The 18,724-nt window shown below is 43.3% G+C and overlaps 1 protein-coding gene across 1 annotated transcript in view; it reads right to left on the minus strand.

Moving 5' to 3' along the window:
- Nucleotides 1-18,724, minus strand: part of LOC105397513 (GTPase-activating protein and VPS9 domain-containing protein 1) — a 45,426-nt gene that overhangs the window by 25,689 nt on the left and 1,013 nt on the right. The window contains exons 2-11 of the mRNA XM_048625657.1: nt 10,178-10,398; nt 9,331-9,498; nt 8,864-9,073; nt 8,288-8,471; nt 5,970-6,140; nt 4,414-4,623; nt 3,827-3,936; nt 2,145-2,864; nt 1,177-1,352; nt 140-260 (exon numbers count right to left, since the gene is read on the minus strand). Coding sequence (XP_048481614.1) covers nt 140-260; nt 1,177-1,352; nt 2,145-2,864; nt 3,827-3,936; nt 4,414-4,623; nt 5,970-6,140; nt 8,288-8,471; nt 8,864-9,073; nt 9,331-9,498; nt 10,178-10,398 — 2,291 coding nt within the window. The remainder of the gene's footprint in view (nt 1-139; nt 261-1,176; nt 1,353-2,144; nt 2,865-3,826; nt 3,937-4,413; nt 4,624-5,969; nt 6,141-8,287; nt 8,472-8,863; nt 9,074-9,330; nt 9,499-10,177; nt 10,399-18,724) is intronic.

Raw genomic sequence — 18,724 nt, forward strand, 5'->3', positions numbered from 1 at the left:
ATACCTGGTCCTCTTCTGCACGGGCGCTGGGCCGGCGACGGCGAGCGCGGAGCCCGCCTCGTCCGCGTCGCCCGCCTCCGACCCGCCGTAGTAACACTCGAGCACCCTGTGACATTAGACTATACAGGGTGGCACATACCTGGTCCGCTTCTGCACGGGCGCTGGGCCGGCGGCGGCGAGCGCGGAGCCCGCCTCGTCCGCGTCGCCCGCCTCCGACCCGCCGTAGTAACACTCCAGCACTTTGGACTCGGGGACTAGACCTGTAGAAAGAAAAAAAACATAAATAAAATTTTTGTGAACCTCGATGGCATATCTCCGTAGCGGCAAAAGTCGGTAAATAGACAAACTATGTATATGAAAATGGCTGATATACTCCTACCTACTTCTGCTTATGTAACGGCCGCCATTTTCAGCGTAGCGTCTCCGTAGCGGCAGCTTGTTGAGAACGCTTGTATAACCTCACTGGCTGTCAATTTAATCCTTTTTATTATCACTAATGACGCCGCCATTTTGTTATAGTTTCTTTATTTACGAGAGTTATTTAAGCTCCTACACCTCGAGTTGGTCTCGGTAAATCCATCCCGGCTTGTTCAAAGGCCTTAACGGCCATATTTTTCCTTCAATTTAGACGCACACCGAGAAGCAAGCACCCGCTATTAGAACTACGTAATATATTTATAATATGTAGGTATAGGTATAGTAACCTACAATTTCATACATCTGGGTCATACACTCACCGACAGTATCACTGATGTTCCCAGTGGCTAGATTGATGACAATAACTTGCGCGGCGGGGGGCCGCTCGTCGGGTGGCGACGCGGGCGCGCGGGCACGCAGTGGCAGCTTGTTCAGAATGCGGGTACAACCTCCGTAATCAAAGAAACTATATGAAAATGGCTATTAGACTTATGCTTTATCTGGCTGTCAAATCTTTCTACTCTCACTAATGACGCCGCCATTTTCGTATAGTTTCTTTATTTACGAGTTTATTTAAGCTCCTACACCTCGAGTTGGTCTCGGTAAATCCATCCCGGCTTATTCAAAGGCCTTTGCGGCCATATTTTTTCTTTAATTTAGACGCACACCGAGAAGCAAGCGCCCGCTATTAGAACTACGTAATATATTTATAATATGTATAGTAACCTACAATTTCATACATCTGGGTCATACACTTACCAACAGTATCACTAATATTCCCGTTGGGTAGATTGATGACAATGACTTGCGGCGCGGCGGCGGGCCGCTCGTCGGGCGGCGACGCGGGCGCGCGGGCCCGTAGTGGTAGTTTGTTCAGAATGCGCAATTTTGACGAGCCGTTGTCTAGCTGGTCGCGAGGCTCGGGCGGGGGTGGTCTGTGGGAGGAACAGATTGTTAAGAAGGGGTTGACTGAATTACGACCATTTGTTATATAAACCGCTTTAGCTTATTTTGTAATTTGTGTGTGAAGCGTCCGTAGTCGAGCTGGCTTCAGTGATCGTAACTGATCACTGAGGTTAAGCAACAACTGGCACGGTCAGCCATTGGATGGGTGACCGATTTCAAGTGGTTCTTTTCTGGACGCTTCCGTGCTTCGGACGGCATGTTAAGCCGTGGGTCCCGGTTGCTGCTTCGGCAGCAGTCGTTAAGCCTAGTCAGAGGCCTTCGGGCAGCTTGAAAACATCTGACAGTCGGGTTGCCCACTTACCCGACAACTTCAGTGCATTGTACTCATTCAAAAACGGCGATACGGCTCGCGACCTATCACGTGAGTACAAATGTACAGCGAAAAGCGGGTGACTCGCTTGCGAGTCACCTCTGACTACCCCTTCGGGCATTTACAGTCGTGAGCATAATATGATGATGATGTAATTTGTGTTTTGGTCTAGTCACGTGGTTGCTTGAATACAGTTTACTTTGAAAAATATATTATGTGTGATACCCCATCGCAAACAGTTTTATTTTAGGACTCATGCGTTGAAGATACAGTGATGTAAATTTATTTTTACTAAAATTGACTATGCAACACGAGTTGTTAAGTTAATGACACTCAAACAGTTGAGATTCGTATACCACGTCAATTTTAAAATTATTATTATTAAGGGTCAAAAAGCTCTATGAATTGGGGGGAGAGCCAAATGAATTTGCCGACTGTACAGTACGCATACCTGTAGTTGTTCATGTCGGGCTGCTGCCGCAGCAGGTCGGAGAGGCGCGCGCGGCTCGCGCCCGGCACCAGCTGCGCCAGCGGGGAGTGGCTGTAGCTAGTCTGTACACACCTGTAGCTAGTCTGTACACACCTGTAGCTAGTCCGTACATACCTGTAGCTAGTCTGTACACACCTGTAGCTAGTCTGTACACACCTGTAGCTAGTCTGTACACACCTGTAGCTAGTCCGTACATACCTGTAGCTAGTCTGTACACACCTGTAGCTAGTCTGTACACACCTGTAGCTAGTCTGTACACACCTGTAGCTAGTCCGTACATACCTGTAGCTAGTCTGTACACACCTGTAGCTAGTCTGTACACACCTGTAGCTAGTCTGTACACACCTGTAGCTAGTCCGTACATACCTGTAGCTAGTCTGTACACACCTGTAGCTAGTCTGTACACACCTGTAGCTAGTCTGTACACACCTGTAGCTAGTCTGTACACACCTGTAGTTGTTCATGTCGGGTTGCTGCCGCAGCAGGTCGGAGAGGCGCGCGCGGCTCGCGCCCGGCACCAGCTGCGCCAGCGGGGAGTGGCTGTAGCTAGTCTGTACACACCTGTAGCTAGTCTGTACACACCTGTAGTTGTTCATGTCGGGCTGCTGCCGCAGCAGGTCGGAGAGGCGCGCGCGGCTCGCGCCCGGCACCAGCTGCGCCAACGAAGTGGAGCCCGAGTCACTGGGGGGGATGAAACAAACGAATATTTTGTCATGTGGTGAATTTATTTGTTTATTGAGGCACACAAAATAAATAAAATAAGTGATGAATGGTTACATAATTAAAAAATAAGCACAATAAAAATATCTGTTCTACATTGTTACTAGTGTTGCCCAAATTCAGTCTTGGTCTTGCAGTCTTGGTCTTGTTCTTGCGTTTTTGCAAGACCAAGACCAAGAACAAGACCGCGTATTTTTAGCAAGACCAAGACCAAGACTGACCGTGCAAGACTTGAGCAAGAACAAGACATAGCCTGCAAGACTCTTGCGTCTTGCAGAGCGCTATTTCACTGAGTAGTTAGGTGTAGAAGTTCGGTGTATAGGTAAGTACGCTTAGGAATTCTATGAGATGCAAAAAACTGTATCAAAGAAAATGAAAAACTGGACCTATGCGCATTACGACTAATACCATAAACATAGCGAATAAAAAAATATCTATTAAAATCAAAAAGTAAACTTTAATAAATAGTAATAGACTAATAGGTAATTGCAAGACTTGCAAGACTCTTGCTGCAAGACCAAGACCAAGACCAAGACTGGGAGCGCAAGACCAAGACCAAGACCAAGACCAGGTGTATTGGCGCAAGACCAAGACCAAGACCAAGACCAGGTGTATTGGCGCAAGACCAAGACCAAGACTGGCTAAGTCTCGTCTTGTTCTTGCATTTGGGCAACACTAATTGTTACCCAGAAGAATACGTAATTTTTATGTTAAAATATATATTTTCAAGCGTCTGAAGTGGTGTCCTAATGCCGGCATCATGGGAGCGAAATTAAATTTTCATATGTTTAAAGTTATCGCACGACGAAAACGCATCACGCCATAATACGATATCTGCCAATTAGGATGACGCCAGACTCCATGTCTCTAAGGACTTTTTATCTCATAAAGTACCAGATCCGGTCTAAGAGCCACAGACTAACCTGAATGTAGAAGCGTCAGCCTGCACCGAGCTGCCGGATGAAGAGGTCTCCTCCGACGTCGCAGGCGTGTTGTTGTTCAGCTTGGACGATACGTGCTTCAGGAATGTTATCTGTGAAGAGAAAATTGGGTTAGAAGTTGTATATTTGTTGTATCAAAATGGCGGCTGGTTAGTTCAAATTATGGGAAACCAACAAAATCTTTTGTTTTATGTAAAAATTTATCGCGTGGATATGGATTACATGCATTTCCTTGTCAAGTTTAAACGGAAAAAAAGGTTTGTGACATACGCACAGACATAACGAATCTATACGGGGACCCGTAGTTTTGCCATTTGGCAGAGGAACCCACTGAAGTATAATGTACCAGACAACGCGAACAAAATCTGTATTCCACGTTAAACAGTACGAGGCGCGCGACCAAGTCGTAGATTCCAATGGAACAACGCGAACTTGGGTATAGATTCCAGTGACAGAAAAAATGCGTTGTTGTCAAATGTCAAGCTCGCGGTGTCGTTTCTATACGCAGGTAATTCTAGTTCAAAGGAGGATCCCTACAAATGCCTCATCTGCATGTCTTCTGTACTTACCAGGTGCTTGAGCTGCTGTTCGGTGAGCAGCGCGGCGGCGGCGGCGGGCGGCTCGGCGCGCGGGGGCTCCGCGCCGCCCCCCGCGCCCCCCGCCGCCGCCGCCGCCTCCAGCAGAGTGTATATGCACGCGCGGTCGAACCGGCTGTACACGTCGCGCACTTTTACTGCAACTCTTATTGTATCTCTGCCTACCGGTTCTCGCGATACAGGCTACGCCTACGAGATACCTTCTTACTCATTCTATTTAACCTTGTTGTAGGTACTTCAATTATTTATCTTACTACTACCTACCTACTATTTATTTCTTGTAAACCTGTGGTCTAATGGTGTCAACATGGAAGTAGAAAAAAAGGCGAAGGAATCTCGCTTACTAAAACACTGAAGCACCACTATGGCGGCGACATAAGAGTGTATGGGTGGCGGGCTCGTCGTAACAATGAAACTGACTTACTTTGGGTGCCTCACTTTTTAGTTAGCGAGATTTCTTCCGTCTTTTTCTGTACTTTCATGGGTGTCAATAAATATGATTTGATCTCTAGCATGCACTTACCAGCTGCTTGAGCTGCTGTTCAGTGAGCAGCGCGGCGGCGGCGGCGGGCGGCTCGGCGCGCGGGGGCTCCGCGCCGCCCCCCGCGCCCCCCGCCGCCGCCGCCGCCTCCAGCAGAGTGTATATGCACGCGCGGTCGAAGCGGCTGTACACGTCGCGCACTTTTACTGCAACTCTTATTGTATCTCTGCCTACCGGTTCTCGCGATATAGGCTACGCCTGGTGCGAGATAACTTCTTACTCATTCTATTTAAACTTGTAAACCAATGTAGGCCTGTAACCTACCTACTGTAACCTACCTACTTCAATTATTTATCTTACTACTACCTACCTACTATTTATTTCTTGTAAACCTGTGTCTAATGGTGTCAACATGGAAGTAGAAGAAAAGGCGAAGGAATCTCGCTTACTAAAACACTGAAGCACCACTATGGCGGCGACATGAGAGTGTGTGGGTGCGTAAGAGCGGTGGTAGCTCAGTCGGGTAAGCGCCCGCTTCTCACGCCAGAGATGCGGGTTCGATCCCGGCGCTGACATGTACCAATGAGTTCTTTTAACTTAAGTACAATGTATACCATCGCTCTTACGGTGAAGGAAAACATCGTGAGGAAACCTGCATATCTAGATCTAGCACATCTAGATATGTGAACCCACCAACCCGCAGTGGACCAGCGTGGTGTGGAAATGGTCCAAGCTTAGGAAGGCAGTTTAGACCTTGGGGATATGCACAAAGGTTCCATTCGAGAGAGCCAGGTGCAGGTACTTACACCCCCACAGAGAATAGAATAGAATAGAATAGAATAGTGGGTGCGTAGACCGGTGCGACGTGATTCGCGTGCGGCGGCAAACTGACTTACTTTGAGTGTAAATGTGTGTGTGGCGGGCTCGTCGTAACAATGAAACTGACTTACTTTGGCTGCCTCACTTTTTAGTTAGCGAGATTTCTTCCGTCTTTCTTCTAATTCCATATGTGTCAATAGATATGATTGGATTTCTAGAATGCACTTACCAGCTGCTTGAGCTGCTGGTCGGTGAGCAGCGCGGCGGCGGCGGCGGGCGGCTCGGCGCGCGGGGGCTCCGCGCCGCCCCCCGCGCCCCCCGCCGCCGCCGCCGCCTCCAGCAGAGTGTATATGCACGCGCGGTCGAACCGGCTGTACACGTCGCGCACTTTTGGGTCCACCTGTGAACGGAATTATGGATGTAAAATATTTTTCTTTATTTATTTTAATAGAATAGAATAGAATAGGATGTAAAATGGTGGACATCTTAACCACAAGACAATATCATGCAGAGCCTGTTATATTTGTCGAACGGCTGAAATAGCTATACAAGTACATAACACCCAAACATAAGTCAAACACAAGTGCTCAACACGAAGTGATTAACTGTCGATTCATCTGCTCACTCATCGGCTGTTCATATAACTTCGGCGGCTTCTTTTTATTTAAAAATGTTTACGGAAAACTCTTTTAAAGCCAAGGAAATAAAGTCGGTAAGTATTTTATTCTCACCATATTATTTCATACCCTACTCAAATTACAAACAAAAGCAAAACCTCCTCACCTCCTGAAACTTAGCCAGACTCAGCATCTGCAGGATCTGCGCGATCTGCAGCAGGTTGGACCTGGCGATGTAGGACACCGGTGTCTCGAGCACGCCGTGCGCCTCGGGGCTCGCCACGGCGGGGCAGAGCGCCTGCGTCATGACCAGCTCGGAGCACAGGGCGGGGGTGTCTCGCGAGGAGGTGCTGGGACGGGATTCAAAGCCGCGGCATCGAGTTCCGGAAGCACGTTTACTAACGCCTGAGCTATCTATTACAGAGTGTGTACCTTAACACAATCGTAATTGTCCGAATTTGCTGAGTTAGTCACACACGGCATAAAGACACAAACAAAGATTGATTGATCCATTACAGCCGTATTGCTTCGTTGGCTCCTTTTTACCGAGAAATATCCACGGAAACCCCTTTTAAAGACAAGGGAAGTAAGTAGAGAATTTTATTCTTACCATAAATATTTCACATCCTACTACCGTGCATAAAAAAATAAAACACTCACCTCCTGAAACTTAGCCAAACTCAGCATCTGCAGGATCTGCGCGATCTGCAGCAGGTTGGACCTGGCGATGTAGGACACCGGTGTCTCGAGCACGCCGTGCGCCTCGGGGCTCGCCACGGCGGGGCAGAGCGCCTGCGTCATGACCAGCTCGGAGCACAGGGCGGGGGTGTCTCGCGAGGAGGTGCTAGGACGGGATTCAAAGCCGCGGCATCGAATTCCGGAAGTAAGTATACTACCGCCTGAGCTATCTATTACAGAGTGTGTACATAACACAATCGTAATTGGCCGAATTTGCTGTGTTAGTCACACAGGGCATAAAGACACAAAGATTGATTGATCTATTACAGCCGTATTGCTTCGTTGGCTCCTTTTTATCCAGAAATATCCACAGAAAACTCTTTTAAACCTTAGGGAAGTGAGTATTTGAGAATTTTATTCATACCATATTTCACAAGCTACTGCCGCGCATAAAATAAACATAAAATTAAAACACCCACCTCCTGAAACTTAGCCAAACTCAGCATCTGCAGGATCTGCGCGATCTGCAGCAGGTTGGACCTGGCGATGTAGGACACCGGTGTCTCGAGCACGCCGTGCGCCTCGGGGCTCGCCACGGCGGGGCAGAGCGCCTGCGTCATGACCAGCTCGGAGCACAGGGCGGGGGTGTCTCGCGAGGAGGTGCTGGGACGGGATTCAAAGCCGCGGCATCGAATTCCGGAAGCAGGTTTACTAACGCCTGAGCTTAGGTATAGGTACTTGCTACATAGGTATACCTACTAGGTATTACTCCGATGGCGCCTTTTTATCCAGAAATATCTACGGAAATCCCATTTAATGCCAAGGGATGTAAATATGAGCATTTTATTCTTACCATAAGTATTTCACATCCTACTACCGCTATGTCTAAAGATCGCATCCAGTGGCGTGCTTTGGGAGAGGCCTACGTCCAGCAGTGGACTGCTATAGGCTGATGATGATGATGATGATACCGCTATAAGATTAAAAATAAATTAAAACACTGACCTCCTGAAACTTAGCCAAACTCGTAAATGGCCGAATTTGCTGTGTTAGTCACACACGGCGTAAAGAAACAAGCAAAGATTGATTGATCTATTACAGCCGTATTGCTTCGTTGGCTCCTTTTTATCCAGAAATATCCATAGAAAACGTCTGTTAAACCTTAGGGAAGTGAGTATTTGAGCAATTTATTCTCACCATATTTCACATCCTACTGCCGCGCTTAAAATAAACATAAAATGAAAACACTCACCTCCTGAAACTTAGCCAAACTCAGCATCTGCAGGATCTGCGCGATCTGCAGCAGGTTGGACCTGGCGATGTAGGACACCGGTGTCTCGAGCACGCCGTGCGCCTCGGGGCTCGCCACGGCGGGGCAGATAACTTGCGTCATGACCAGCTCGGAGCACAGGGCGTGGATTTCGCGTTCTGGGGTTCTGTCGGGATAGAGTAGGAAGTTAAAATAGATCAGGAGAGTGGATCCTAATATCGTAAGAGAGGAGTCGGAGTAAGGTAATGACGCATTAGATGAATAGCGATCTAATCGTTAGACTCTCTTCAAAGTGTCTAGAATCTAGAGTGTCCTCTATAATCTATATAGGTTATTTTGAATACTACTACCCTCCTTTTCAAGAGGATTTTATAGAGTGGTTAAATTATGTGAACTGAACCGTGCTATGGACAGCGCATGGCATCTTAAATCAGGTACCTAATTCACAATTAATAAAATCTGCAAACTAAAGTGGCTATCGTCTAGTAATATTTGTCATTAAGCTAGACCACAAAATGCCAAATTTTACTCAAGAAAAACATACTCTAATCCACTCACCCAGCCTGCTTCATCAGCATCACGACCTGGTGCAGCAGCCAGGCCAGCGCGGGCGGGAAGCTCGGCCAGTGCTCCTTCAGCGAGGCCACGAAGCGGCTGGCCAGGTTGTACAGCGACTGCACCGTCCACTTGCGGTAGCGCGCCACTTTAGCTTGGTATTCTGCGCTGGATGGTTGACCGAACTTTTTGAGGCGGTCTGATGAGGAGAATCTGTTGGGAGGTTAGGTTTGGAGATTATAATTTTGCTTCTTACATTAATTTATGTATTACATGATAAAGCAGTCTAGTATGAGACTTATATTTCATTCATAACTTCTTCATAGATAAAATTCAGAGTCTACATATTAGTAGAATACATCACAGGTCTCAGCAAAACCACCATCAGAAACAATCTCACTAAAATTTGACCACAATGGATCTTTCAAACAAATTTTTAGTTTTTAGTACTCCAAACTCCTATTCTTCACCTCTCCATAGCCTTATCCGGGTCCAGATCCAGGAAGAACTCGTCCTCCCGCAGCACGTTCATCACCGGCCCCTGCAGCGCCGCCACCAGGAACTGCCGCAGTGGAGTGTACCCATCGCGGAACACAGAGTACAGCTGGGACAGTGCGCATGCGCCGGAGCGGAATAGTCTGTGGACGGTGGGCTATTTAGCATGTGTAGTCCAGTTAGTATAGAAACGAGATTGTCTATTCTTGGACCTATAGAGTGCCTACCTCAGCTTTTACAACATCCAGGATTGTTACTCCAATTTATTTATATATTTATTTATTTAATCCTTTATTGCACAAATATAAAAATAAGTGAACAAAGATTTACAGCAGCTAGGAAATATTAAGATAACTCCAGTTACTCTTCTTTATTATAGGTACCTAAATTAATTTCAGGAGTACTTAGAAATTGTTTAAACTATTATAGTAGGCTTATGTACTTTTGTAGTAGTCATTTATGATTCCAATATGATTGCCCAATTCAATAGTGATGCAAAGTGTGTAACACAGTTATTGTCTGCAAATTGTCTGTATCGTGTGTAGCAGGAAGTACAGTATTAGCAGCTTCACTAGAGCATACATCACATATTACTGATTATGATTTCAGATGACTCATCTGCATTCCATGGAAGCAAACTTCACATCTGTATTTTTAGGATTTAAAATATCATGGATTTTGTTAAAATCATTGGGTAGAAGGATTTGTATGTATTTTTTTTTGGAAAAAGTTAGCAAGGTAGACTTTGCAAAAAAAAAATTCAAATGTTAAATATATTTTTTACAACTTTTAGGTTTTTAATTAAGTATGTTTTAAACTTACTTTCTTGGCTGTGGCAATGCCAGCTGATGCTTGATGAGTGACCGTATGACGGCCAACAGGCGGCCACGGTCGCTCGGACACCGTCCACTGGCGTAGAGTCCAGAAGCCAGTGCTGATGCCAGCCCGCTGCCCAACTCCTCCTCCCCCAGTAGCAGGAATAGAGCCACCAGCTGCGGGGAATCCCGGAGCCATCCCAATAGCTCGGAAAGAGCATTTGCTTCCTAAAGTGAAGTAGGTAAAGGTTTATTGTATTGACTTGGATTGTTTGAGGGTGTGAAGTATTTTTTTTGTTTACGAGAAAACTTTATAAGTAGTTTTATACTTTTTCTTTTAGTTATGTTAGATAGCAGTAAAATCTGAGACCTAATACAACATATTGGAGAAGTTGTTAGAGATCTAATAACTATAAGTAGGAACTTAGAACAGCATCAAAATTATATTAACAAAATATGAATTTTAATCTTAATGACTCCCCCTCTGAACACTTGGTCCGACTGCTTAGTCCGACTGATCGGACCAAGTGAACTTTTTTTCCTATTGGTTCGAATCATCGGATGAATAGGAAAAGTGAGTCCACTTTGTCCGACCGATCGGATCAAGTGAACTATTTATTGATCCGAATCATCGGACAAGTAGGAAACGTGAGTCCACTTTGTCCTCTCTGCTTAGTCCCCGGTTTTTTTCAATTTGACGAAGCCTGGAACATCAAAGTGCAAATCATACATACCTAGGTACATACATATTATGCTCACGACTGTAATCCCTGAAGGGGTAGTCAGAGGTGACTCGTAAGCGAGACACCCGCTTTTCGCTGTACATTTGTACTCACGTGATAGGCGCGAGCCATATCGCCGTAAGTGTATATCGTTAAGGATATATCCCCAACCCTCTTTAATTAAATTTGAGAATACAGTTAGGCTGGGCAGCATTTGGTAAACTTCGTCAAGTCTTCTCGTCGCCTATACCACAAAGTCTCAAGACGAAAGCCTTTGATCAGTGTGTCATACCGGTTATGACCTATGGGGCTGAAACGCGGACACTTACAGTGGGACTGGTTCACAAACTGTGCGGATCACCTCGACCGTTTACTATACTATCACTGTACGGTGCGAAGGAAGTGGCGGTGCACCTGTTGGTTCTTCAAGAAGATGAGGAAATGCCACTGTTGAGGTAGCTGTTAGCCTGTAGAGTCTTCCAAAGAAAACACCGGTAATACTGTTCACTATTGACAGTGGCGGATTAAGAGCATCGGAGGCCCTAAGCACAAAGCCTGTGTAGGCCCCTAATTTAGAACAATTTGTTCCTTGAAAAAGAGTGACAAAACAGTTCAATAGCTAAAACGTCCTATATAACTTTTCTATAAAAAAGGATGGAAAACATTTAAAAAAAAAATTGCTTGCCTTAAAGGCCTACGACAAGCGCAAGTATCACCACAGTTATAACTGCGCAGGTACGCCGAGATATCACACGGCACATTTAAGTACGCGCAAGCCTCATTTTTAACCGACTTCGAAAAAAGGAGGAGGTTCTCAATTCGTCTGTATGTTTTTTTTATGTGTGTTCACCGATTACTCCGCCGTAATTGAAAACCTTTTTTTGATGTTTTTAGTTGAGCTCAGGGGTGTTCCCTTTTTTTCAGAATTTTATTCTACCCCCAAGGGTGGGTAAAGAGGTAAAAACAGGGTATGAATTTCCATTTTGAGCACCTATTTACCGATTCTAATCAAATTTAGAAAGTAAATATAGTTCTTAATACAAAAAATATGATCAGCCAAAAATATGATCACCAAGGTCACCACCTTGAGCTGATCTGATGATGGAAACGGAAGGCAGTCAAGGGAACTCCTCAACGGTATATAGCAACTACCTCGTGTTTAGGCTTCAATGATTCGTATTGACTAGTAGGACTTATTGGTATGGTATCATTTGCATCTTACTTTAATAATAATAATTTAAAAAAACCGACTTCATAAAACCACTATCAATCTTTCTTTTTTTTAATTATTATTTTATTGTCAAATTCGTCGGCGTGGAAACTGGAAACAATGTTTCCCAATGAGGATTTTTTTCTTCTACTGGTATATTTTCAATGTTTGCAAACAACTAGAATTCACTAGAAAAAAGTCTAGTTGCCTGCTATACCCAAAAATCGGCGGGGTTAGCGCGGTATACAGTTTTACCACCCATTCGCACAGTATTCCATTTGCCTACAGTACAAGCCGGCCTGTGCAGTTAACACTGTGGTGATACTGGTGATAATGGTGATCACCCGCCACCAGGACCCGAGGTGTGCGGGGTTGCGCAGCCGGAATTATGAGTCCGGCTGTTTAGACCAGGGTAATACGGGTGTCCGGATCTCGAGCCCTCCACTAACTTGCTAGTGGATCCGGACTTCGGTATGGATTCGTAGTGGCGCGTGGTTAGCTACAGGGGGGGGACAACGTTCGTCTGCCCGGTAAGCTTGTCACGCGCGCAGCTAGTGGCTCAAGTAGCGGTTTAGGACGAGGGCCGTTGATGCGAAAGAGTCACGGGGCACGTGAGTTTCCTATAGTTGGTCCGACGTCAGTTGAACCGACATCTCCGGTGCTTGACTGGATATCAAGAAGTGCGTGACAGATAGCATGCGCCGGCCGACCCAGCTGTGTAGGCTCCATGAGTAGACATGTAGGTCTGCATGTCGGGAGGTGAGCGCGCATTACAGCTCCGGTACCAGAGTGGAGATGTGGCAAATGGCTTCTCCATTGTCCCTAGTGTGGATCCAAACACGAGTGCTCCGGATGGAGTATGGGAAGTGAGCGTGCCATCAACTGCTCCGGCACTTGTCAGGACATCAGGGAGGGGTCTCACCAACCCGAGGCGACTCTCCTTGTGAGTACTGTGGCTATACGCTGCAGTGGCTAGATCCACTGCTCCATGGATCCCTGATGTCAGACTGCCGTCTGACTGAAGGTATACCTAGTGCCTGTAGTTTATGACCAAATCGTCGGGAATTACAGGTCACTATAAATATATCACGTAGTTCGAAAATGAGTATCGTGTGGTGATACTTACGCGTGTGGTAGGCCCTTTACCAACCACACGCACGGTATTCGGTGTTTAAGCCGGCCTGCGAGGGCAAAACTGTGGTGATACTTACGCGTGTGGTAGGTCCTTTAGCAACCACACGCACGGTATTCCGTGTTTAAGCCGGCCTGCGCAGGCAAAACTGTGGTGATACTTACGCGTGTGGTAGGCCCCTTACCAACCACACGCATGGTATTCCGTGTCTAAAATGTAGGTATAAAATGAAACAGCAGCAGAGGATGGGGGCCCCTGGAGGCCCGGGGCCCCAAGCACGTGCTTGTCGTGCTTATAGGTTAATCCGCCACTGACTATTGACCTCGAGTGTCTCTGGAGATCTTCACTGTAGGATGTTATTAGTAGACTGTATGTTGTTTACTGTTCCGCTGTTACTATTATATTATATATATATTATATTCCAGACTGCCTAGCTGCAAGCTGCACGCAGTAGATCATCACCAAACTTATCATCATAACATCTGGTGTTGCTGTTTTTTATTCCGGTTACTCTGCTGCTTAAATTGACCCTGAAAACACATATTATATTTATTATATTCTATTTTATTTTGAGTATACACAATATTTTTTTTATAATATATTAATGTCCACTAATATAATTATAGTCCATACTGTTTAGATATCTATTTAAATTTTACCCGTCGTCGACATGACTTATTAATTATTTACCTACTACTTATTTCTAATTTCTGTGTTCCTATTGTCTTTTATTGCACCACAGTAATAATATTATTATTCTCTTACCTTTTATTTTGGTCAACGCAGCCTTCATCACGTAATGAAATTAACATTATGTATCACTTTAGGTACTTATACACTGGAGCATAATGATTGTTGCTAGCTGTTCGTGGAGTACTTCATTTGGTAGTATCCGGGCGTGGGTGCGCGGGCGCCGCCTCGTCCCGTTATCTACGCACGGCTGGCGGGATGACGCGGGCCACGGTCTTTTCACTTAGTAATAACTTACTTCCATACACACATTACCATTTAAATTAGTTCGAACACTGTGCTACAGAGAGCGACACTGTCGTAAATGCGTTCCAATTTCAATAAATCGATACATCGATACAGCTGCAACAATATATTTTTTTTCTGAATTAAAGATTTTTATTTATTTTTTAAACCACTTAAATAATAAGATTAGGGTTGATTAACTATAATTAATAACACCAGAAAGCTTATTTCGGTTTCCTCACTATAAACATTTCAGTTTTATTAACATTTTTTGGAACACAAGCTTCGTTTTGGAACGTAGCAAGGCACGTCGCCATATTTGACATTGACAGAAATTGTCGTTGTTGTTGTAAATGTTTTTGAGTTTTGTGAGCGCTTTTCTATTTCCTACTGTTTTATTTAACATAACTGGCTTCGTTTTTTGGACTTCGATTACTGTGACTTCGGCGAACTTTTGGACCTTGTTTATCATTGTGCACCTGTTGACCTGGCTTTTGTTTTTTGGACCTTCCGATTTTTGCAAAATTCACGGACTTGAAATGGCTTCAGAGCGAAAGTGTTGTGTTCCTGGTTGTAATAGAACACGTAAGTACATCCCAATTACGTATAATTAAATTCATTTCACCTTTGAGAGCCCTTATGTAGTGGTAGCTGTTTTTTAGGGTTCTGTACCAAAACATGAAAAAAGGGACACCTAAATCATGTCCCTCTGTCTGTCACCACTCTTTTTCTCAGGAATGTATAATGTACTGTTGAATAGGTCGTTAAAACCATTTGGAACTCACTAACTGCCGGTTTCTATAACCTATCTATCTATAACTGGTAGATACTTTCATACGATTTTGACAGTTACTTTTGAATATGTCTAAATCGTATGAAAGTAACTACCAGTAATGGATAGATAGAGATATAGAAACTGGCAGTAAGAGTTAAAACTCATGTGTTTCTCGCCTATTTACAAATCCTTTGTAGTTCTATGGACATAGTGTTATTAATATAGGTTATTTAAGAAAGAAAAGAAAGAGAAAATTAAATAAATTTAGGCTCTGTATCACACCATAATTATGTTATGAAATGTCCATCCTTCTCTTTTATTAAATTAAACATACTCTTCTTACAGGTGAAGATGATAATGTCATCTTACATAAGTTCCCGAACCCTGAAAATGAACCGAACAGGTTCAATACTTGGACATTTGCCATTGGAGGGGATATTTTGTCTTTGAATGACATATATGTCTACAAATATCGTAGAGTCTGTCACCAACACTTTGAGAAATGTTACTGGACCAGGAACACAAAACTCACTAATAATGCTACTCCTACACTTCAATTAAAAGGTAAAATAAATAAAATTGCTTTTTCTTACAGGTATTCCACTGCTAGATATAGACATATTTATATAATATTTTAATTTTAATTATGGGGGGCTATTATCAGTGAAATACTTTTTATACTTAGTGTATAAAACATTATATTTCTGTCGTGTATAAAACAGCTAATAAACCATTTTCAAGTCTATATATAATAAGAATGTATAATTATTTTTACAGGTTTAGTAATCAAGAGATGTACCTTAAATGATGTTACTAATGAGGCAGGCTGTGCCACTGCTGCTGCTGGATGTTCAACTTCTAATGAACACATCGGCATAAAAGCTTCAATATCATGTGATGCTGAAGCATCAACATCTGGTGAGTGTAGTTTTGCACTTTACAGGCACTAACACCCCCTCAGAGAATAGAAAAGAATATGTATACAAGCACTTGAATTACTTCAATATAATGTCTAAATTGGATTGATGATAACTTTAATTAATATTTTTTATAGTGAATAATGAGCCATGGACAGTAGTTTTTATACAAGACTAATTGTATATTATTTCTGTTTTCAGATTTGAAAACTACCCACCTTAAGAAAAAAGTAATTGGTGGTGGTGGTGATAAGTTAATCCCTCTTCAAAAGGAGATTAAAAAATTGCAAATAAAAGAAGAAAAAAATAACCATTTTGTTTCATTACTTATCTTTGTAGTTACAAATACATATTTTACTGATAAGAGTGCATGTTTAATTAATCCTGTCATTAATAATTTGTCTTGGGGCAGGATTAATTAACATGCAGTCATTGTTAATATTAGTTGAGCTTAAGGTGTATACGGTGCGCGGTGCAGGCCGTTCGCGCTACTGAGTTTAGTTCATACACACGAACAGAGATGGCGCTATATAAAGAAATGACTGATTACTCTATTTCCCGTTTATAATATACTCTATGACGCGGGCACACTGAACGGGTCGCGCCCGGATACTGAAAAATATTTTCACGCTGCAGGCTGTGGGTGCCGTTTCATAATGGCTACCCGCCAATGCTTATAAGTAAGTCGGCGGTACCATGATCGCCTGGCATTGTAAACCGGCTAATAGTACCTACTACTATTGTGCACTTTTATTTACTTTTAGTTTATGTTTTGTATTTCTACTCATTCTACCCTTTCTAATATTTAATATTTATTACTTAATACATTTGATACAGATTGTACATATTACATTTTATCTATATACCTACCTACCTTACACAAACACTGTCTCACCCACTATTTATTTATTTCTTTCCACAATTATAACCTATGTAATTATTAATATCTTATCACATAACACAACTCATCATAATTAATCCTAACTAATATTATAAATGCGAAAGTAACTGTGTCTGTCTGTCTGTCTGTCTGTCTGTCTGTCTGTCTGTCTGTTACTCTTTCACGCCAAAACTACTGAACGGATTTGAATGAAATTTGGTATACATACGGTCTAGACCCTGGGAAAGAACATAGGCTACTTTTTATCCCGGAATTCCCACGGGAAAACTTTTTAAGGCGAAGCGAAGCGCGCGGGAACAGCTAGTATATATATATACCAACTTCGCGTTCGTGACTGAGGTCAACACAAGGGCCAGCTGAAAACCAGCGCTGTGGCCTCACTGTCCATAGCATATGCTGAGCTGGTGCCGTTTTGACACTCTGGACAGTAACCTTTATTTGTTTTGTTTGTTCTATATTAAGTATTCTCTTTATTTTGTTGTTGTTTCTTTTTATTTATTTTTTTTTTTGTCTTATTATTCTGTCTCAGTGTGTCAAATAAATGTATCTTTCTTTCTTTCTTTCTTACTATTAGACTGACTATTATTCGCCGGACCCATCCCTTTATATAGTCCGGCGAGCGATGTTCCCGAAAATTCCAGAGATACCCGAGGTCACACTATTTATTATTATTACCAAAGTAGGTACAAACGTAAACAATACATCGAACAACTATAAGTACCTAACTTATGTCTAGAAGGTTCGCGGACGTTATGGAACATTCCCTGGCCATTGTTCTAGAACTTTCTGGACTATTATCGAACATTCTATTCTATACATATAAGTCTAGAACATTATGGAAACTTCAGGAAAACTATGGAATGTTCCAGAACCTTCACATGTGTGATCGGGCTAACTATTCTATCTGGTTATTTCTATGAACTATGTACAAAGAAGACTAACTATAAACTATATCGTCTTCAGTCATTCTGTACACAAACTGAAGGTCACTCAGCGAGCTATGATTGAAAGAGGTATGCTTGGAGTCTCTCTGAAAGATCGCATCCGGAACGAAGTAATCCGACAGAGAACTAAAGTCACCGACATAGCTCACCGAGTTAGTAAGCTTAAGTGGCAGTGGGCTGGTCTCACTGTTGTTCTCTTTTTTTTTAGTTTATGTTTTTTAACCTATAGTTCTTAAGTTACCTAAAGTTCCGAATAAAGTTTTGTTTGATTTCTAAAAGTTGTCTCACTATTCTATTCTATTCTGTTCTGTTCTGTTCTGTTCAGCTCTGCTCTGCTCTGTTCTGTTCTATTCTATTCTGTTCTGTTCTATTATATTCTATTCTATTCTAAAAGTTTTAGTTCTTTCTGTCCGACTCCGACTACTTGGTCCGATCACATGTACCAACCTCTATTTTCGTGGATACTCACCTTATTTGTTACGCTAAAATCAGCTAGTTTCATGGAGTCTTCAATCAAATTGTCCTCAACTCCTTTGAATATCCAGGGAGACTGGTTTGCAATCCTCACGTATCCTCAGTAACTACTTTCACATCACTTTGTAGGTATAATTACAGGCTCTTTTTCTTACAAAAATAGGAAAATTAGCCATTGTAATGGCTTTGCGTTGCAAGAATAGGAACTTTTTTCAAAGGGGCGGCTCAGTGCAATTTTGACATTATAATCTACTCTGTGTGATGAGCTCGTGGTGCGAATTTCTGGCTTAGTAATGCTATAATTTTCACTGAACGGTTTGCATGACGTCACAACACGACGAGCGTCAAAAATGTGCGGTGGGAGTACGAAATTAGTGATCTTTGTGAAATCAATCAGCCACTCATCGCTGGGAGTAAGGCTGCAGGCGGACCATAAGTTCTAATTTCAAAGTAGTAATGATAGTCCGATTCATTAATCGAACCAATAGGAAAAAAAGTTCACTT

This window comes from Plutella xylostella, chromosome 15, assembly GCF_932276165.1.
Source record: "Plutella xylostella chromosome 15, ilPluXylo3.1, whole genome shotgun sequence".
NCBI lineage: Eukaryota > Metazoa > Arthropoda > Insecta > Lepidoptera > Plutellidae > Plutella > Plutella xylostella.